This window comes from Stegodyphus dumicola, chromosome 4 (assembly GCF_044657685.1).
Source record: "Stegodyphus dumicola isolate Sdum_Otavi_A_Nest chromosome 4, ASM4465768v1".
NCBI lineage: Eukaryota > Metazoa > Arthropoda > Arachnida > Araneae > Eresidae > Stegodyphus > Stegodyphus dumicola.
In genome coordinates, this window is record NC_140771.1 from 51,495,465 (window position 1) to 51,518,780 (window position 23,316).

The following is a 23,316-nucleotide window of genomic DNA, read 5'->3' on the forward strand; positions in this document are numbered from 1 at the left end:
AATTTGGAACCAAAAAAATGAATTGCAAAAAATCGGGATAGAGACTGAAAATTTGGGACTGTCCCAGGAAATTTAGGACATATGGTCACCTTACGAAAATGTAGGTGGATTATATTATATGAGAGAATTATTGAAAGAGTTTTTATTCTATTACTGAGCATTTGTGAAAGTGCTGTGTAAACTCCTGTGTAAAGGTGACAAGTTGTTATACTGGGAATTGGTCCTTGTATTTCCTTTGAGTAGTTGCTGCATTCTAACTGCAACCCATAGATAAAATTCATATCAATGAAGCGATGTATACTGCCTAAAATCTGCATGGGGAATGGCAATTTACATGAGCAAAGTGCTTTTATCTACTGCCAAACAGTGTCATGTATCACCTCAATGTGACATTTGCATATGCACATTCCATTACAAAATCTGTTTATTCCTGTCCCCTTTACCAGTTTTATATTTTTGAATCAATCTGATTTAGAAGTTAATGACAGAGATGCATGATGATGGTGCAGCAGGTTACAGCCAGTTAAATGCCAGCATCTGATGAAGATATACATAGCTAAGCCAGCTGTAAGACATACTATCATTCTTTAATAAATTTTTACATTTGCTTAACATATTTGCAGTTAGCAGTGTCAGCTAGCAAAAGATGCATAGAACGAATGAGTGTCTTCCAAATGAAGTTCAAGACTTATTTAATTATTATTTTGTTTCCTTTAATTGGTTACTGTAAATTTCAATTTCCAGATTTAAATGTTATGATTGCCATTATGTGAAAATACTGTTAAAAGATTTATTTTAAAATGATATGATTTACAGAGAGATATTATTAGCAGTTACCGTTTTTAGGACAGAAGGGGAAAATAACCGAATTAAAAAGAAGAGTTTAGGGTTATTTCAAGTTAATATTTAATCTTACATGTATAGAAAGAGAGATAGACATATACTTAGGCATTTAATTGTTATCCCCTCTGGATATATGTGGTGCATTTGGGGTTAATTGCTTTAAATCTATCCTATTTATGTATAAGTCATTTTTTTTGTACTTTGTTCTTTTATTGATTAAAATTTTAGAAGTTAGTCAAAATTATTAGTGCTTAGTTAGGCCTTTATTGCTTAGAGGTTTTTATTTTTAGGATTATGTTACATATTATCTAGTTTCTCTAAGTCCATTCTTTCAGTCCATAAAATTACCTTATTTGATGTTTTTGTTTTTATTCTATTACTTATCCTTAAATTACACTGTAGTTTTTATCACTGCAAGGGTGTAGTTTATTACTGTTTTTGTTATATATATTATATTTATTGACACAAGAGTTGCATCCAAGATATATATTAATTGTTGATAGTATTTAATCAGACGGATAAAAGTATTTATTGTTCGTCATCACCATTCATTTAATAATATTGGAAATATAATCTAGCTGTTTTCAGTTAATGTAATACAAATAAAACAGATTTTAGATTCATGCAAAAACATGGAATGAAAATTTAATATTTATTAGACAGGAAATTTATTTTAATGTAACAGTTTTTTTCATAACTTAAGAGTATATGCATAATCATCAATAAACCTCATATTCCACTTATTAAGAATAAAAATAAAAATGTGATTTTTTTTTTTTGTAATTGATGTAATATCAATAAAGATGATTTTTGCAGCAGCACTACAAAAACAATGGGGTGAAAATGAGCATTTAATAGATAGGAAATTTGTTTTAGTGTTATAGAAATTTCTGTGTAATTTGCTTGTGCATTTAAGATCTGCAAGTGAAATTATTTATTTTATATTTTTATTTAAAATGCAGTCTGTATTCTTGCGTATACCGTATACTTTTTTTTTAATATTGCTTTTAATTTAACTGTTTTATTTCTATGCTAGTTCTTTTAATAATTAGTATGAATATTCACTATTAATGCTTGAAAACAATAGCATAATAAAGCATCGTGGTAAAATTATTTTATTATGTATGAAAATGTGTGAAAGGAGTCTAATATTTGATTTTCTTTAAAATGTTTAAAAAAAAAAACTGCTAATTATGTATTATTCTGTTGACCATGAAGTTGTCGCCAAGCAGTATGATTTAGCATAAATTATGGATAACTGTGACATAACAACACATTCATAACATCTAGAATAATTATTTGGCAGAAGTTTGTGCTCATAGTGTTCTAAAGAGAACATCTGATAAAATTGGAGAGCCTAACAAAATAGAAGAAATCACCAAAAAATTTTTTACAAAGTGCAAAGCAAAGCAACTCACATACTGATAATTTATTAAATAAATAGATGTCTGTTCCTTGAGAATTCTGTAGGAATGATTAGTGTGACTTTTTTATAGGATCTTTTGTCAGCCTCGATAGTTTGAAGGTAGCCAACTTTCATGGTTGCTGGCATAATGCAAAAAGAAAAAGCAGAACCCCCCCCTCTTCACCTTTGCATGGTAGTTAATAAAAAGTTATGGCTTACTTTTTGCCACATTAGTTTTTCTGTAGTTGCAGAACTTTCTTTTATTTTAATGTAAATATCTATCATTGTAACTGAAAGAAATTTCCAGAACATTAATTTACATATTAAACATGTAATAACAGATCTTTAGTTTGTTTAATGCAGTTTTATTTAATTTTTTGCTTACCTAGAATCCATTGACAAACTCTACAGATGATGTAACATTTGCCTGTTCAATGGAACAACTTCAGGTAATTTATTAAAACTAAAAATGTGGTATTTTTAATTCATTTTCATGTTTTAAATGTTGGTAAAAGTGAAACATTTCTTCGATACTGGAATGACATTGAGTCACAACTAACTGAACCAGATGAATGACAGTTATATTGTTGCATGCGTATGAGTTCCTAATGGATTGAATGCACAAGTCGATAAAAAGTTAATAAAATTTATTCTTATCCCAAGAAGTGAAATAAAATGCTGAAATTTCCTCAGAGATATTCGTACAGTATTGCAATATCTCACAGTAGCTATATTTTAAACTACTAAAATATTTAATAGAACTTGATTCAAAGCAGAGAAAGCTAATCTGATCTCACCGCGAATTCGCTGCAGTCAACAACAAGAACTGAGTTAACAATTTAATTGAGATGTTTTTATCCGGCTTTTATAAGCTTTTTAATCATGCACGAGAACATTCTGGTATTTTCTCAATTTTTCTGGATAGCAAAAGAGTACAGTTATGAGTTATCTATTTATTAAATGTTAAATGCACATGCTTCTATATTTTTACTTTTTCTGTGTATCCTTCTGTTAAAACTTATCGCATGCAGCATTGCACGGGAAATGAAACAATTTAATAACAATTCTACTAAAAATAGCAAACTAAATACAAAAACTGTAACACTGCCCCCTTCCCAAGGCCTGTATGTCCTGGGCAGGAAGCCGACTAAGGCGTCAATGCAATAACAAACAACATAAACAATAAATGCAATAACTAACTTTAAAAATATCAAATACTATCGAATAATAAATAAAAATCAAATACAAATTTAGAAACAAACAGGACCATGTACTATTTACAATATTAACCCTAGAATACTACCCTTTGAAAAACTTACAGGAATAGTAACCATTCGTCTACGAGGTGAATTGTGCTTAAGCGTGTTTAAAACCTATTTTAAAAGTTAATTAAAATAAAAGTATACTACCGGCAGATGATTTCAGGACTCTGAAACTTTAAGGTAGTAAAAAAGTATCATTTATTTATTCTTAAAGCAGTCTTTACACATACTAGCATGTTGTTCTCTGCGAATCACTGTGGAACATGTTTGACAAAAGTTGGGAGTCATTGTGCACAAAATGCACAAGAAGAAGCACTAGTTTAAAAAAAAAAAAAAAAAAAAAAAATTTTTTTTTAATTTTTATTGTCAGATTGTTCAGGAGATTTCAACAGTTGCCTTATAATTGTTCTTGTTGATCGAGGCAAAGCTGGTATGCTGTAACTCTTCTTCATCCATGGAGCAAGAACATCTTCACTTAGCTTTATTGTGAACATTTTCCTTGATGATGCTTTTTTGGGTTTTATATTATGCACATATGTAACATGCGCATTCATTAAACTGATATTTATCATGCTGGGAAACTCAGAAAAGAGGCCTTCACCGTGTTTTCTACTACATGACATCTTGTTGCATATCTGATCCAATGTGTCTTCAGTCCCTTTTATGGCTCAGTCCTTTGGTTCTTTAATAAGTGGATAATATTGCGAAGTGCTGTACTTGTGTTGATTGATTTAGGACTTATCTTTACTTTAGGTGAATTTTACCGGGGTAAATAACAGATTTTTCATGACTAAAAAATTTCGGAATTTTTTAACTTTTTGAACTTCATATTTCAAATTTAATTTTTCAACTTGTTTAGCATTTTCTTTTTTAGCTCCATGTTTCAAATGAAATTTTTCATCATGTTTTTCAAACATTGTTTCTTTTTCATTTTTATTGTCAAGTGATAATTCCTCATTTCCATCTTTGTCGCTATCTGTAAATTCATGATTTTCAACCTCAGCAAAATCTTCTTTCTCCAATTCGTCCCAAGAAATAGAATTTTCTTCATCACTCTCGGGTAGCCTCAGGTCTACCCCAAACATTTTCTCCTTGAAAATGCTTTGACTTCTTCAAGGCAACACAGAAATGAACTTAAGTCGGATTCTGAAATGAAATGTTACAGCTAACCATTCATCTCTGAGACAAATATTGTTCTAAAAATGCTATATGCGAAAATATTCTGGTAAGAAGGAGTGTCCTAATCTATAGTAGCCAAGATCATATAACGGTGCTGAGTCGCACATCCCAATACCTGTTTTAGGAAAGACCAAGCAAGGTTATTTGTTATGGGCTTCGTCCAGGAGACAAATGTGTACATTCTAGGGTTAATTACAATTATATAGATTATGTACTATGGCCATAGTAAGAAGCTAACCTGTCGTAACAAACGACCTTAGGTTTAGAGTTTAGTGACTTACAGATCCGAACCACGACATTGTTTAGCCTGTTTAGGACTGTGTATGGACCATTCCAAGGTGACTGTAGTTTCAGACTGAGTCCTTTTCGTCGAATCGGGTTCCACAACCACACTTTGTCTCCTTGTCTTGTCCAACACCTTGTCGATGTCCAGCAGCTCTCGTGTTGTATCGGGTCTTCACCTTTTCCATCGGAAGTTGACTCAGTCTTGCATCACTTCAAACCAGGCCTGGAGATCTTGGATGTATTCCTCAGGCGATGAAGGCGCATCACAAGCCAGACGAAGGTCACGAGTGCTGAACATCTTGGATGGAGAAAAGCCAGTAGTCTCGTGTCTCTCTTCGACCCTAGTACGGTTTCGGCAGCTTTCTGTGCAAGGTCTTCTAGACAGAGCATCAGCGTTTCCAGGTGCGGATCTCTTCTGAAGATGTATAGTCATGTCCTCTTATGCTGAAAGCAGTTTGTTGCTTTTGAAGTCAAAGAAAAAATTGTATTTCCTTAAAAAGTCCAGTTTGAGTATGCAAGGATCTGTAATATCTGCCACATATGCTGTGTGATAGTAAGCGGCACTTCCAAATGTGATGTTCACGTTTAACTTCCCAGTCATGTCGATTTCATCACCAGATATGGTCTGGAGGGTAACGCAGGATGGCTTCGAAATGAATTTATTTTTAAACTGTCGAGCTAAGTCTTTTCGGATGATGGTAACATTAGATCCTGTGTCAATGATTATATTTCAAGGAACTTCATCGATATGCCCATTGATGGATAGTGCATTACTGCTGCCACTCACTGCAGAAATTTTGAGAGCTTTAAAATGGGGTTTTTCACTGTCGTTCAAACTCCGCTTTGCGATATGATCACTAATTTGTTTCCTGCGTCGTTGCTGCGAAATCGCCTTGTTTTCCGTACCCTGGGGCCTTCTGCAGTTTCTTCGTATGTGGCCTTAGCTCCGCAGTTCCAGCACGTTGGTTTCTTGTCACTCCTTTTTCATCCCATGTTATTTAATTGTCTGTTTTAATCATCTGTCTTATTTTCCGTGCTGTGGGGTGTTCTGCAATTCCTTTGTATGTGAGATCCAACACCGCAGTTCCAGCATTTTAGGATTGGTTTCTTTTTACTTCTATTCCGTCTCAAGGCACTGACTTGTCTGGTCAAATAATCTGTTTTATTTTCCAAACTCTGGGGCGTTCTGCAGTGCCGTCATATCTGGCCTTCAGTATGACATTTCCAACACTTTAGAGCCGGTTTGTTCTCACTTGTAGTCCGTATCAAAGTGTCGACTTGTCTGGATAAATCATCTAAACGAGCCATCAATTGATCCACTCGCTCATGGACTCGCACAGCTCTGACTGGGTAGTGATCTCTACGAGTTGCTTGCTGGGCTGCCTCAAATTTCATGGCATACACTAGAGCACTTTTTACATTCCTGACATCTGCCACTCACACAGTTTTCTGTATTTCAAGATTCCGGATGCCGTCAATAAAGTATTGCAGGGAGAGAATTTCCCTTGTTTCTCTCGGGCATTCCATAAAGGCAAGGTGAGTCAGCCTTTCAACATCTGTGGCGAACTCCTGGAGTGTTTCTGTGGGCTTCTGTTGGCGTGATTTTAATTGAAACCTTCTGTAGTCTTTTAAACATTTCTCACCAAAGCTCAGCTCTAAAGCACCGGATAGAGCTTCGAAGTCTAATCCTTGGTATTCTGGAAGAGTTTGAAGAATATCCTCAGCATCTGCTCTCAGAGAAGCGGCAAGATGACAGGCCTTAGCTTGAGAATCCCATCCATTCGCATTCATCACCATAGAAAATTGTGTCTTATATACTTGCCAGGAGGTCTTCCCATCATACGTGGATAGCTTCAGGGAGGGATGAACAGGCATGGGTAAAAACTTAAAACCATCCGAATTGCCCCTTGCCATTGCTATGAATTTCTTTAAATTATCAACTTCTTTGGCAACTGCAGAAACCCTGTCATTAATTTGTTTTTGGATGGCAGAAACTCTTCCTTCAGTCCGTTCCTCCACAGCAGAAACTCTCCCTTCTATTTGTTTTTTGACAGAAACACTTTCTTCAATTTCTCCAACCTTACTTTTGACCGAGTCTGATTCTACCTACCTTCTGTAGCCTCAAATTTGTTTTCTATTATACAGGTAATCTCTTTTTAATAGCTTTCATCTCTTTTTTAACTAATTCTTGACTTGCTTTGATCTCTTTTTGAACAGGCTCCATCTTTTTTTTAACGGATTCCTGTCCCGCTTTAATCTCTTCTTTAAAGGATCATTGATCAGCTTACATCTTTTTTTGGAATGCAGCAAATGCATTTATCAACTGCCTCAATTTTTCTTCCATCACTCTAGTTATTGGCATTCAAATCCCACTCTTGACACCAAAAAGTGTTGCGCATGTATGGGTTCGTAATGGATTGAATGCACAAGTCTATAAAAAGTTAATAAAATTTATTCTTATCCCAAGAAGTAAAACAAAACGCTGAAATTTTTCTCAGAGATTTTCATACAATATCGCAATATCTCACAGTAGTTATATTTTAAACTGCTAAAATGTTTAATAGAACTTGATTCAAAGCAGAGAAAGCTAATCTGATCTCACCGCAAATTCGCAGCAATCAACAACAAGAACTAAGTTAACAATTGAATTGAGATGTTTTGATCTGGCTTTTATAAGCTTCTTAATTATGCATGAGAACATTCTGGTATTTTCTCGATTTTTCTGGATAGAAAAAGAGTACAGTTACGAGATATCTATTTATTAAATGTGTGTGCTCCTGCATTTTTACTTTTTTGGCATAGCTTTCTGTTAAAACTTGTTGCGTGCAGCAGTGCATGGGGAAATGAAACAATTTAATAACATTTCTACTAAAAATAGCAAACTAAATACAAAAACCATAATAATATATTATAAGCTTTTGTCTAATATACTGTAAGCATTAATTGCACATCTTAATCTTGTGCTTATTTAATTATCATATTTCTTACTACAGTACAAAGTTTGAAATCCGGACACATCAGGACGGCAATTCTGGATTTTTCTGAATATTAGATCATCAGTTTAAATCTAGTAAGATGGCATGCAGAAATAATAAAATTAAAAATATAAAATCATAATTTATGAAATAATGAAGTATTTATGACCTAAAGGGTATCAAAATTTACAAACAGAAAGTTTAATAATTATTTGTTTACCTTATTAAACATTTCTTTCAATGTAAATTGCTTCGTTTTTTGTGCTAATACTTTCTCTTTAATTCTATAAACAGACATAATTTCTTGTTCAGTTACAAAGTTCCACTGTTCAAGTCTTGTAATTGCTGTTTCGAGAATTCCGACTTGTTAATCGAAATTTTCTCATTTTCAGTAACTTCTCTGCCACTTTCTTCACTATTGGCAGCGGTATTTTCTGGATCTAGAACCATACTACAGATTTCGTCATTCATTAATTGATTGATGATTGAGAAGCATTGTTGTCACAATGAAAAACTTCTTTTATATCATCTTCATTTATTACCGCTTCTCCACATTTCTTTACAAAATCCATTAATTGCAAAATTTCACCTTTTTTTTTGCGATATCCGAAAACCTTTAAAATTAGTGGCTATATCATCATCAAATTTAACTATCTTTCACTATGCATATTTGGCTATGCATTATGAGCTTGGCGACTAACGACAAGTTGTTCCGTTAAATTTTATCTTGCTTCTATCGCACACTGAGACAATTAAGCCTGATTGTATTAGTTTAGTTAATTATTTATTATACACATGTGTATTTCTTGCACATTAAAGATTGTCAGAGTTCTGAACAAATAAATTCCCACATATACTTAAGCCTTATTGAGGGTCGGCGCTAGATATCTTACCACCTGTTGCAGTCTCTGTGAGTCCTAAATTGTGTGACTGGTGCGGCCATATGAGCCCTGGCGCTGGTTCTGGGTTTATGTGAATAACAAATCAGTTATTCTTAATTCAAATAGTCCTAAATGTAATCTTTGGGTCTATGAGTGTCATCAACAAAATCTATTTTTAGCATACGGAAGGAAATTTTGGGTAAACTTTTCCTCGTCAACATTTTTTAGCGCGAAAATCTTTACAAGTAAAGAAGAACTTTATTACAGTTAACTTTTTATGCAGTCATGGCTAATTTTTATAATATTAAATGATGAGATTTCTCAAAGATATCAATGATGTTCAATTAATTTAATAAAAAGTTAAGAACATATAAATTTGTATTTTTACCTGATATTAATTACCAATAAAAGTTTGTATTTATTAATAGTAGATTTGTTAAGTTTTTTCTTTATAAACTGTTGATTTTGTCTTTCTTCAAATTATATGCCTAATAGCTTTAATATGCAAAATACCTTCTTTATCTCAGCATCATTATCGTTTAGAAGTTTCCTGAATTTATTGTGCGTAGACATGGCTGAGAAAATTATTTGCAGGCACCTGCTTATGTTTCATTATTTCTTGAACATCTCATCAATATTAGCCAAGCTTTAAATTTCTAACAATTTACATTGAATGCATTTTTTTAATCTTCCTCTTTTTATATTAATTAAAAATCGTGTTCTTGAAATAATTCTTTGTTGCAAAACAGTCTTAAGACATGTTTAGCAGATGCAGTTCATGAAGAAGGTTAGATTTTCTTGCTAACTTATCTGTACTTATATTTAGGGTCATATGTCCTGTATATACAGGACTGTCCCTGTATTTCAGCACCCAATCTGGCATTATTTTTTGTTCCGTTTTCTCCCCAAACTCTGCGTGAGACATCGGGCACACAGCGGTACAAAGTATACTGATTAGAAGTCTTGTCTAATAAAGCTGTGGGAATATGTATTTGCCATTCCATCCTGCAATACAAATTTGGAGAGAATATTTGCCCTAATATCAGTTCAATGGTTAGACAAATGAAACAAGTTGTCAATGGAGACAATTGAAGCAATTTTGATTTCTCATTATAATTTTAAAATGATTTGCACCCAGTTTTATAATTATGTGAAAGAAGAAAATGATATAATTAAGGAAGTAGGTCAGCTTTAAAATATGACTAAGATAAAAAAGGATTAACCTTTTTAGCTCAGTTATACAGCCTTGCACTTTTTTGATTACTTATTGTGTTCATTTTATTAGATTGCCTGAACTTTATTTAATTTTATTTTTATCAGAGTAAGTATTTTACCATTTGCAACAATGTACTTCTGTGAAACTGATGTTTTTATATATCCGTAAAGCTTGAAAAATGGCAATGCAGGATATGTAAAAATTTTAGATAGCTAAACGTATAAAAAATGCATTTCACACCAAATGAAAGAAAGAAAATTCAAGTCTAAAATTATAAAAACAGCCTTCTTATTTATTATCAAGTTAAATATCAAGTCTTCATTGTTCAAGTCCAATGGTTAATTCATTTGAGGCAGTCTTTTGCATCTCAAATTTAATCATCTTCATCAGTATACATTTAACACTGCAGGCTTTTGATTTTGCTTTTTATTATAAATTTTCACTAGGACTAAATAATTTCTATCGTGTAAGATTTCATATGTGGTAAGATTAAGGTACTCATCATGAAATCACATTCTAAATTGTCTTTGTTGATATCACCATCTTTTTGATACATTAACTTTACCTAAGTCAGGAATTACAGTTGTCTGCACATCTTGAATAAATATTGAAGGTGTTAATTGTTTGCAGTTGATAAGATCATTGTTTAGCTATGTTGAAATTGTTTGTGAAAAACTTTTTATGTACAACCCGAAGTAATCTAACCTTATAATGGTTATTGTCATGCCTAGTTAGCATTCTGTTAAACTGTTCATGGTCAGCTGATTTCTTTTAATTTTTATAGCATCTTGAATGTACAAAACACCTAACTTTCAAAGGGTTAATATTTGTAGATTCATTCAACATTGACATCACAGTTAAAGCAGGTGTGACATGGTTTTTCAGTATGTGTCTGTGCAAAAATCCTCATTGTAATGAGTGGCAACATTCATCTTTGCTGTGCAGTATGTATAGATGCTTGTCATAGTGCGATGATAAAAATTGGAACTTTTTTACGTAGATTTACTGCTTACTTCTCACATTTCCCCCCTTTTCATTGCTGATGTCTAGCATCGGCTCCTGTGTATTAATGTTCAAATATTTAGCCTCTTCTGAGATGTATGTGCTTTCCTTTTTTTAAATGTTAAATAAAGTTAATTTCAACTGTTAGCTGAAGTTTATGATTCTTGGACCTTCTCACGAAGCCTAATGGTGATAAATCATCACTATATGTCTTTTGATTTTTATGTAACAGTTGTTTCCTCATTAAATATCATTCTGTGTTTGTTTTTATCACATATAAAAAAATAATTTAATTGCTCAGTCTTCCTGTTACAATTTTCCACTAATTATTGGCTCCTAGAGAAATAAATACACTGCCCTCTAAAAGTTAAGGAACAGCATGTTTTTCAAAGTTTTTCAATTGTCATTACGAAAATGTTAGTAATGTTTAAATTCACAGTTCATATGCATGATAGTAATGAAGTTTAAGAAAATGTATGCAAAAACAATAGCTACCACTTTTATTTTATAGAAATGAATACTTATAAAGAATTGAATAAAAAATGCAAAATTTGTAATTTTTGTTCACGAGTGTTGATCTTCAGTTGTTATTACAGTTTCGTGGACAATTATCCGGGAGAAGTCGTTTGCCCGATTTGTTGAAATGTGGATGTCACAAGCTGATACTGCTAGATGTCTCAATGTCTTTCATAGCGTGGTCCACCGACTATGAAATCAGTTTGAATCCAAGAATTCTGTGCCTAGAAGACATGTTCGAGGCAGACCTAGGGTTACAACACCTGTGAGAGACCGTTAGCTCTTTTCAGCCCAAAGGAGGAGTAACATTACTGTGCCTCAGCTTACGGCAGATCATTTAGTGGTAACAGGAACTAGAATCTCAGCTACTATAGTGTGCAGACGCCTGCACAATACAGGTCTGTATGTAAGACGGCCAGTTGTTTGTGTCCTCTTGACCCGAGGACAGAAAAGTGGCCGTTTATGTTGGGCAAGAGAACACGTCTCCTGGACCAGTCAACAGTGGGTGTCTGTTCTTTTCACAGACGAGTCCAGGTTCACATTGCAGAGTGATTCAGGTCCTCAGCTGATCTGGAAGGAACAACGCACCAGATGGAACCAATCCCACAGTGTGGAAAGGCACAGTTACAGAGGTGGTGGAATAATGGCTTGGGCTGGGATCTATCTTGGTAGTCACACTGACCTGCATGTATTCCATGGAGGAACTTTGGCTTGTGTGAGACTGAGATGAGATCCTTGATTAATATGTCTACCCATATGCTGCTGCTATTGGTCCTGAATTTTTTCTGATGGATGGCAATGCGCGACTACACCAAGCTCGGATTTCGGAAGAATATCTTGAGGGTCATGGTACGGAACAGATAGAATGACCAGCTCAATCTCTAGACCTGAATCTGGCATTTTTAAGACTACCTTATGAGTTAGGCTGCTGCTTTAAGTCCTCCTCCAAGGTCGTTAGATGAGCTTGAACAAGGATTACTCTGGATCTGGTTGTAACTTCACATTTCGCTGACCGACAACTTTATTGACAGCATGGAATGTCACTGCTGCCAGTGTATTGCAGCTAGGGGTGGACACATTCCTTATTAGAACCCATTTTTGTAATGTTGTCACCCCATTTTCCCTAAAAAAAAAAACTGTGATATACTGTTTCTGCAAGACTGGATTTCTCTGCCAAGTATGCAATTTGTTTTTGTAATTCATGTTTATGTTGAACTGTAGAAACATTCTATATCGCATTCATTAAAGAACTGTTTAATGAACATGTCCTGTAAATTTCTTGTTTCTATGTTTTGCTTCATTCTCAAATCAGACAGAAAAAAAAATCTGTTCTTAGCTTTTGGAGGGCAATGTATTTCCAGTGAACATCAAACTCCCACACAGATCTGGTAAGACAATTTCTTTCAACTTAGTCATAAATCTTCATCAAAAGCAATTCAAGAGCTGTGCTGGATGCTTGCTTTAATGTATAGATAACATCATCCCAAATACTTTTTAATTCCTACTGGCAGAAATCTTTGGGTGTTTGGCTGTTTTGATCTGAAAGTGTGTATAAATAATTTTTTTTCTTACTCATCTTAAATACAGTGATCTAGCTACATTCTTTTTAATGGATGTCCACCAACTTCCTATATCAAATATTTATTTGATCTGTGACCTAATTATTTGCCATAAATCCAGGGTTCATACACATTTCTGAACAAGGAAATTAAGTACTTTAATGGACCATTAATGAAAAAAAATTAAGGACCTATGAGCAAATGAGAATTGAATAATTTCAATCAAAAATATTATTTGTGCCTGAATTTCACTTTTGTAATACCATCCTAAAAATAAAATAGATCCATAAGTAGGCTGCATGATTATTAAACATAAATTAACATAATTATTACTAAGTTTGAAAATAAATAAACTTTGTGAAATTTATCAAATAGCATTAAATATTTTACAATTATAATAGTTGTACATATTTGAAAAAAAATATGTGACATTTTATTTTCGTTTTACTAACAGTTAGCTGTACGTTGATTTTTTTTTTAATGTCGATTTTTGTCACATACTTTCTCAGTCTAGAGGTTTAATAAATAGCAGGTTGATTTTATGTCAAGCGATATAGGTTAAAATGAGAAGTAAAATCAAAATCAGCATGATTCATAACAAAAGACTTGCTGCTGCTTGCCTAGAGAGAGATCTATTGATCGGAATAAACCTGAAAGGCCTGATGTAGGCATAGTTTGGAAGTTTTGAAAGTTAGTTGGGTTCTGTCTGATGCAGTTAGTGTTGTAGCTTTGTGTAGAATTCCAGGGCTTGTAATCCAGTTATCCAATAATCTTCGGAAACTAGAACGTATACAACTGAGTGCCGCTTGAATTATTCTTCGACTCAGAAATAGCTTCCCTTATGGTATAGCCTTGTTCGAGATCAACTTAAGCAGCTGCATATTAGAAGAAGAGCCAATTTAGTTAAGTATTTCAATAAAATATACAGCTACGGCCCCCAACATCGTACTTCGTTGTATCTCCATACTTGGCACAACAATCAATGACTTAAGAAATACAGCCCTTTTAGCTTGGAAGAAACTCAGAACCTGATCTCTCGGAAGGTTGTACCTCTACCTCTAAGATCCTTTATTGATCCCTCAGTGGGACTACCAAGAGTTTTCTTCCACTTTGATCTGAAATCCACTGCAAACAAGCAAACTCACCATGAAAAACTTCTTAGGAAACTAGCTCTGGAAATTATTAGTCGCATTCCTAAAGATGCAGTGCAGGTCTACACTGAAGGTAGTCATACAGAAGATCGTACTGGCAGTGGTATCTTTATTAAGACCTCTCACTTTGAAACTACAATAAAGCAACACAACCGTGACATTTTCTCTGTCTTCAGGAGCGAGTTTGCGATTAATGGGGGGCTTGATGGCTTATGATTGTGATTTTAGGGAACTATGGATTTTATTGGACAGCTGCAGTGCATTACAACATCTGGTTGTCTGCATGTGGTGATCCACGGTTTGGAAATGGATTCTGAATCAGAAGAGATTCGTGCACTAACCTAGTGCTTCGCATTAGAGAGTAAAGAACATCTATGTTATAAAAATATAATTTTATTTACACAGCGAAAACGCGCAGCAACATTCTTAATGAAAGCTCATTCTCTTAATAACATACTTTTTCTTACACTCCGTTTGTGCATGCGCATTAACAATTACCAAAGGAGCTTGGATAAACTATTCGCTACATATTCCTCCCACCTGAATTTACTGGGAGGTAAATTCACACGTCTGTTAAGTATAATATATGCATAATAGTACAGTATACAATATTGAAGTATAAAATTATGCCTACCAAGATGTTCTAATTAAATTGAAATACAAATTTATCTGGAGATGCAGCATTCCATAATTTTCTAGACATATTAACAGATAATACTAAACCTAGAAAAATAAAAAATAAAGCAAATTATTACAAAGTATTCAAACAAGTACAAAACATTTCACAGACGTATCACTGGTTTCACAGTTCTACCACTGCTGGTAGTCTCAGGAATATTTTCAGTCATATCCTTTTGGACTGGGTTATCCAGCTCAAGTCTGTACAGTCTTTGCACTGGTCTCAGAAACTCAGAAGTCTCTGTTTTTATGAGAGCAAGTCTTATTTGTCCATCACGACCAGGTATCAGCTTTATGACACGCGCCAGGTTCCAAAAAGCACGTTTTTTGTTGTTATCTTCAAGTAGAACAATTTCACCCACCTGGAGAGGTTTAGCTATAGAGTTTTTAATGGACTGCTGACGTAACTGTCCTAGATATTCCACACAGAATCTTGCTCTAAGTTGTTCTCTCACCTTTTGTAGATACTTAGCTCATTTACTCAGTTTTTCCTTATCCACTGTATCGATATCAGGTACTCCTGATTTGGAAATCTCCCACAGGAACATTTCTGGAGTTAATGGGGATGAATCTTCAACGTCTTCCGACACGTAGGTAAGTGGCCTAGTATTGATTACTCTCTCACAGTCGCATAGTACCGTAAGCAACTCCTCGTAATCCAGGGCAGCACGACCTAGAACTTTTCTCAGAATCTGTTTCACCATTTGAACTAAACGTTCCCACCAACTGCCCCACCAAGGTGCGAAGGGAGGAATAAATTTCCACTGAATTCTTTGCTCAGCGGCCTTTGATCGCAGACTCTCCCAATCAATCGTATGCAGCAGGCTCTCCGCTCCTTTAAAATTACTGCCATTGTCTGAGTATATTGTAGATGGTCTTCCGCGACGAGAAATGAAACGTCTCAATGACTAGAAAAAAGCTTCAGTTCTCAAGGATGTTACTGACTCCAGATGAATGGCCCTATAGACCGCACATGTGTAAAGAACAATATAAGCTTTTCGACCATCTTAAAGGTAGAGGGGTCCTGCCAGATCGACACCCACTATCTCAAAAATATTTGCATCATGTACTCTATCTTTCGGCAAAATTCCTGGAGTTACATCACAACTTTTGGATTTAAATCTTTGACATTTAACACATTTTCTAATGCAATTTCGTACTGTCTTACGAGTCTTGAGGATCCAATACTTTTCCCGCAAATAAGACATCAGCATAGAAGTACCAGCATGCAGCAGCTCATTATGTGCATTCATTATTAGTAATTTTACTACTGCATGATTAGATGGTAAAATGACAGAAAACTTAAAGTCATCAGTATCGTCGCGATAAGAAATATTGGTTTTAGTTCTGATCAAACCATCACGATCAACTATAGGTCTGAGGTCTTTAATTTTATCATCGTTCACACTCTTAAATGATTCTCTTTGAATCACTAACATAAGAGTTATCTCAGCTCTTTCAATTTCCGAAACTGACAAAATTTTGGAGGTTTCGTTTGTAATTCTTCGTAATTTAAAGTAAAACCTAAGAATCCAACCTAACATGCGTACAGTTTTCTTTATGGATGAAAAGTACCTGTAATACCAATTGTCAGGTTTAGAATCTTTGTTAAGAGTTGTCAATACTGATTTACGCCTTTCTGAATTTATGATCTCTTCGTCTGGCAAATCGGTGGCTCTTGACCATGACGATTCTGGTTCTAACAGCCATGATGGGTCCTCCCACCATTTCGACAGCAAAAACTGTTTAACTGAACAGCCTCTAGAAGGGAGATCGGCGGCATTCAGCTCCAAAGGGATGTAATGCCAATCTTCTATTTATGTAAGTGTTCTGATTTCTTGGACACGATTCCAAACGAAAGTTCCCCATCGTACGTCTCGCTGGATCCAGCACAAAGAGGTTGTTGAGTCAGTCCAGAAGAATGTTCTTAAATTTGGCATGTTCAAATCTGAAAAGACCATACGTCCCAACCGTGCTCCGATTAAGCAGGATAATAATTCCAAACGAGGAATGGATATACTCTTTAAAGGCGCAACTCTAGTGCGTGCTTGCACAAAATTTAAATAAACCTTATTTTCGGTCTTCACTCTTAAGAAAATACAGGTAGCATAGGCATGCTTGCTGGCATCGCTGAAAACATGAAGACTTACATCTCCGTTAACCGATCTGTCAATATTAAGCCATCTAGGAATTTTGACATCAGACAGCAGTTTCAGTTCTTTTACCCATTGCATGGACTTCTTTTCTAAATGTTTTGGCAATTTTTGATCCCAAATCAATCGTAATTTCCAGCACTCTTGCAATATCAATTTTGGGAACAGGGTAACGGGAGAAAGGCAGCCTTCTGGGTCAAATAACTTATGCGCGCAAGAAAGTAGTGTTGGTTTACTCACGACAATCTCCTCTTTCTTTAGTGACTCAATTTTACAGGAAAGAGTATCATCCTTCAAATCCCAGTTTAACCCTAAAACGCAAACGAATGTATCTAATTTTGAGTTGGGAATTATTTCAGTTTCACAATTCGACTGCCATCCTCTACGATTAAACTTTCCCAGTGAAAATAACATTCTTGATTCTAGTACAAATCTATTCAATTCTTCAACATTCTTAAAACTAGTCAGGCAATTATCAACATAGAAGGACTCCTTCAAAATATTGGCTGTAGCTGCAAACTGATCTGGGGCACGATTTAAATGATAGTTCAACGTAGCGGCTAACAAAAATGGACTACAGTTAAGCCCAAAAACCACGCGACAATGTCTGTAAATTTTAGTATTCTCTTCTTCTGTACCTTTCCAAAAGAAACGTAAATAATCTCTATCCTTCTCTTTTATACCAATCTGCAAAAAGGCTTTCTCAGTGTCTGAAATTACTGCAACAGGATATTTCCGAAAACGATTCAACAATGTTGGAATTATTTTTATTAGGTTGGGACCTTTCTCAAGACAGTCATTTAAGGAAAGTTCTCCTTTGGCGTGTGCCGAAGCATCAAAAACTGGCCTTACTCGCGTAGTTTCACTAGATTCTTTAAAAACCGGCCTATGAGGCAAATAGTGCTCTCTATCTACTTCGCCTTCTGTTACCTCTTCAATAATTCGTTCCTTCAACCAAGTATCAAATACTTCCTGATAAACTTTAATTTGGTTCAAATCTAATAATTTCCTTCGCGTATTAGTCAGGCGTTTTTCTGCCAACGTTTTATTATTAGACAAGCGAGAGGGGTCCAGTACCCAAGGTAATGCGGTTTCATATCTCCCGTCTGAATCCAAATTCAAATTTTCCTCAAAATACTGCATGGTCTCCTCATGAATTTCAGCTTTCTTTTTAGACTCAACTGGGTCATTTATACCAATAACGTCTAACTTCCACAAGTTTTTTGCTGATCTTTCGTTTAGCAATAAAGAAACACATGCAAGAGAATCATTTATACCCGAAGATTCCTTCGCTGGAATTTTACCCATTAAAATCCATCCCTGAAGAATATCTTCACATCCAAAACGATTCTTTAAATGTTCGATGACTTTCGGATAATTTTCTTAAGTTGTTGGGAAACTCTGCACTATTTCCCGTGCTTTCGATTTGGTAGCAGTAGCCTGGATCAGATATACGAATTTCAAATGATCATCTAGCACTGGATCTTCATGTATCTTACTAAAGGTATTCCAGAAATTCAACCATTGTCGTGGATCACCTGTAAATTCAATCAAATTTATTTTCAGAAGCTTCAAATTCGTTGCCATTGTTGTTGAATCAATAGTTCTGGTTTCATTTACCGATGCATGAGTCAGCAAATTTTTCTCTATTTTCACAGTGACTTGCTTCACTTTCATCCTGGCTGCTATTAATTTCTACTTGTAAGTCTCACATGACTCAAATTCTTTAGTATATTCTTCTTGCGAGACTTTTTATTTTTTTAGATCGATTTCGATAGTAGGAGATCCAACATTTCTTCATCCAACTGTTGTAGTCGAATTCCTTTATCTTCCAGAATTTCCAGGGACGATAATAGAACATCACTGTTCAATTCTGACTCATTCAAATGTTCATGTAGGCTATTATATGCTTTCGTGAAGGCTGCACGCAGTGGTATTCTTCTTACTTTCAAGGCTTCCATTTCTATTGTTAAACCATCAAAAGTGTCCTTTACCCAACTAATGCGTCCTGTCACGGATGCCACTTTTTATTGTGGTGATCCACGGTTTGGAAATGGATTCTGAATCAGAAGAGATTCGTGCACTAACCTAGTGCTTCGCATTAGAGAGTAAAGAACATCTATGTTATAAAAATATAATTTTATTTACACAGCGAAAACGCGCAGCAACATTCTTAACGAAAGCTCATTCTCTTAATAACATACTTTTTCTTACACTCCGTTTGCGAATACGCATTAACAATTACCAAAGAAGCTTGGCAGATACTGCCATCTGTTGGATAAACTATACGCTACACCGCATATAACGAAACCAGCATATCTATTCTGCTCAAACTGAGAAAGATCTCTCAGACCCACAACGTCCACCTCCAGTGGATTCCATCACACGTTAATATTAGTTGTAATGAGGTAGCTGATAAACTGGCAAAAGAGGGTAGTGAAAATGAAAAGGTCATTGGCTCCTCACTTACTTACCAAGAACTTTACTCAAATGAAAGATCTAAACTTAATATAATATGGCGTATTCCACCTATGCAACAATGGTACACAGGAACATCCCCTGCCTCCTTACTGAAAATCAAATGTGCCGTGGCTCCCAGACTGCTCTGGCTAGACTAACAAGTGGCCACCTTAAATGTGGTAGTGGCAGAAAAATCCACCCCACTTGTAAAAAGTGCTGTGACCATCCAGCTTTATCATATCACATACTGGATTGCATGGGACTTTATAAGGATTACTGATACAGATACTTAACATCGATCCCTTCACTGTTATTGACTTTTTGACGGTCAACAACCTTCTGGAGCTGATCTGATATGTGTTGGATGTTTCAAGGATAAGCAACAACAACAACAACAAGGTTCCAATAAGCAGCTAAAGCACCGGAGATGATGAAATGTTTTGCATTATTTTAAGTCTCGCTAAATACGAAGAATAAGTTTTACATGAATTCTTACATTTTTGTATTTTATCTTGTGACCATGGTAAGGATTAATGAAAGGCAATAACTCGCATTAATACACATAGATAATTTTTAAGGGTAATTAGTTATAAATAATTAAATTAGGTAGTTAGATAAGCCTAGTCATTATGGATTTACATGGCCACTATTAAGTTTTATTTATTTTTTAACAATATTTCTTAAAAAAACACTTTTAAAATCACAATCTAATAAAATTTCATAGTTTAGAATACATGTAATTTATGATATTGATTCCTAAATGATATTAGGATATTTACACATTAAAGCTACAAAACATTATGTTTTGTAGCAACAACACTTAAAAAAAATATATTTATGTGTTCTTTTTAATTTGAAGCCTTACCAGACATTTTGGCTAATTTATATCCATTTCCTCAAGCACCTAACAATTAGAAATTGGTCTAAATATGCAAACCAGGGTTCTCGCTAGTTTCTGCATCATTTATATCCTAACTTGTCAACCTCTCCACAATATACCTTTGAGGGTTTACTTGATCTGGTAAAAGATAAGAGTCCCCCCCCCCCCCGATAGACATGAAGCAAATTATTGCATGTCTGAAAGTAACTACAAAGTCGGACAAATATTTTGTTTAAATAAGCCTCTTATTTAAAAAGAACTTAGAACTTAAAGGCATGTTCTGATGCTAACAAAATCAATTACAGTTCTTGGTGATGTAATTAAGCAAGAAATGTCAAATTCAAAATAAAAATGTGGACTAGTAGTCAAAGACTGTACAATTTAATTTTAATTTATGCTGGCTCCGTAACTCTATTGTCATTAAAAATTCTAATGTCGGCATCGATAATGCAAAGACGAATAATTACAAATTATTTGAGCTGGCAGGAACTAACACAGTGAGCAAGTGGAGATCAGAAACACACTGTCTTACACTCCCAAAATCCAGTTTAAAAACTGTTTAAGTGACTTGCATTCTGGTTAGGAAATAGAAATGGAAAATTATATTAAAGGCTGAAATTATAAACAACTGGGTAATTTACATAATAATAATTATACGTATCTTTGAAGAATAATTCTCTTTCTTTTTATGTATTCAGTTTCTTCCTTCAACATGTTTCCTTTTCATTTTAGAATTTTTGGATTTAATTAAAGATTTCTGCTATTCTAAAAAAAAACTAAATGCATAAAAAAAGCTGCTAACTTTATTTTAGTAATATGAACATTAAGAAGAAATATGAAATATATATGGTAGGGGCCGGTTTACGAACTGGTGTGGCAGAATTTTTTTAATTTAGTGACACACCGAGGAACAAAATCTAGAAATGGGAAAACTTTTAGAATTTAGAGCAGGCATTGGAAGCAGAATTTTGAATCCACAGAGATTGCATCAGTTGAAAAAATGCCTAGCTCCAGTCCTGTGTATAATGCATTAAGACATATTAAGACATAAGATGAGTCTTTTAAATTGTCAATTTTTTATTAATAAAAAAATTCCTTTCTATAATGCCTGTCCATTTGATATGTTTAGAAGCATTTTTGATATTTTCCATGCTTGTGTCTAGAGAAAAGTAGAGAAAATAAAGGGAAGATAAACATGTTAAGAAAAAGATTCTAGTATCAGAAGTAAAACATTCAAATATTATGTTTTCATTATTCTTTCAGACGTTCTCCAAAAAGTAAGACGTTCATTGCAAACTTTCTGTAAAATACATCCATTAAATGTTAATATCATGGTGATATTTTTTATTTTGTCACATTTTTCTGGAATCTTCTAGAATTGTGAGTCTATAAATCTTGCCTTCAAATCCTTCTAAAATTTTCAAGCTGCAATGTTTAAAATCCTAAGAAAAATTACCCCTACCAATTCTGTAACAGCAAAAAGCCAGAAATATTTTTTTGGGAAAAAACAGAGGGAAAAGTGTAAAATTATTTTACAGAGAAAAATTATGTATATTTTCAGAATTCTGAATATTCCAAGACAATTACATGGGAAAAACTCTTACTATGAACAAATTAAAAAAATACATTTTTAATTAATTATATAGGTATTGCTAAGAACTGTTTTGTAAATTGTGCATAGCATTATATACCTTGTTTATTTTTCAGCTTCAAAATATTATACAATAAATGGCCAAAATGGAACTTTCTTTCATATGACAGCGAAAAATAAAAATGTTTTATTTTAATCTTATTTTTTTTTAGATATAATTCCAATATATTACCATTATTTTAATGAAATTTATTAATGTTACAGGATTTTAAAAAAATTGCCGAAAAATTTCCAGATCTCAGAATTAAAAATTTTCTATAGAAACTGATTTTAAAATCTCCAAAATGTTCGTAAGTTGTTATATTTCGAATCATTTAATAAAAGAATTCACATGCCTAAAAGCGAAAAGTTGTTTAAGAGCTCTTCATTAGAAAAAATGAAATGATTTTGAAATGCTTATGCTTTACTTCTTACGCAGAAACTGTAGTATCCAACCATTTGTATTAGAAATAGGAACAAATTATAACCCATGAACCCATTCATAAGGTAACGATATTTGTCAGTGAATCGCCAAAAATATTCCTCCCATATGCTAATTCACACTCAAAATGGCAATCGTAAAAACAGATAGAAATTTCAGACGATTAAAATTAAGGACCTTCTGCCGATTTTGGCCAATATTAAGGACTACAAATCCAATAAAAAAAAAAAAAAAAAAAAAAAAAAAAAAACTAAGGACTTTTAAGGACTGTGCGAACACTGAAATCTTATTGTTTTCTTTTGTAGTATAATTTAAGATAGTATTTTCTACTTTAGTAAAGTATTCCTGATTTTAGATTCTCCTTTTTATAACAGAGATTTATATTGTGTTTTCCTCAGCAGAATGGACATAAGCCATGTGTGAGACAATCCTGAATTCTATGTTTCAGTTCTAGAAACAAGTAACACCTGCTGTGGATTTTCATCAAGTCTTTCTTTCGATTTGCATTTATGAACTCACACATCTCTTGAAAATATACAGAAATTTTTATCAACCAGTTATCCAAATTATCATCAAACATTTATTTAGAATTAATTTTGGTTTTCCCATTAAATTTGTTACTCTTTCGATAACTAAAGTGCTTAAGTTCTGTTCTATGAATAGCAGATTAAGTTATCTACTTTTAATTTCATTTCAAAGAAATGTTTCAGCATTCTAATTTTTGTTATTGTTTTGACTATGTATAAATTTTAATGTTAAATTAGCTAGCAATTTAAAAAATATGGGGCTAAGCAGATCA

General features: G+C 33.9%; 1 protein-coding gene across 4 annotated transcripts in view; it reads left to right on the plus strand.

The window, feature by feature from the left end:
* Positions 1-23,316, plus strand: part of LOC118200182 (COMM domain-containing protein 3) — a 42,624-nt gene that overhangs the window by 16,798 nt on the left and 2,510 nt on the right. For 2 of the 4 annotated variants that reach the window (XM_035372111.2, XM_035372112.2), the window contains 2 exons: positions 2,638-2,697; positions 11,645-22,767. In XM_035372111.2, the coding sequence (XP_035228002.1) occupies positions 2,638-2,697; positions 11,645-11,833 (249 nt within the window). In that variant the 3' untranslated portion in view covers positions 11,834-22,767. Of the gene's footprint in view, positions 1-2,637; positions 2,698-11,644; positions 22,768-23,316 lie in introns of those variants that run through there. The other 2 variants (XM_035372113.2, XM_035372114.2) reach the window with 1 other exon arrangement.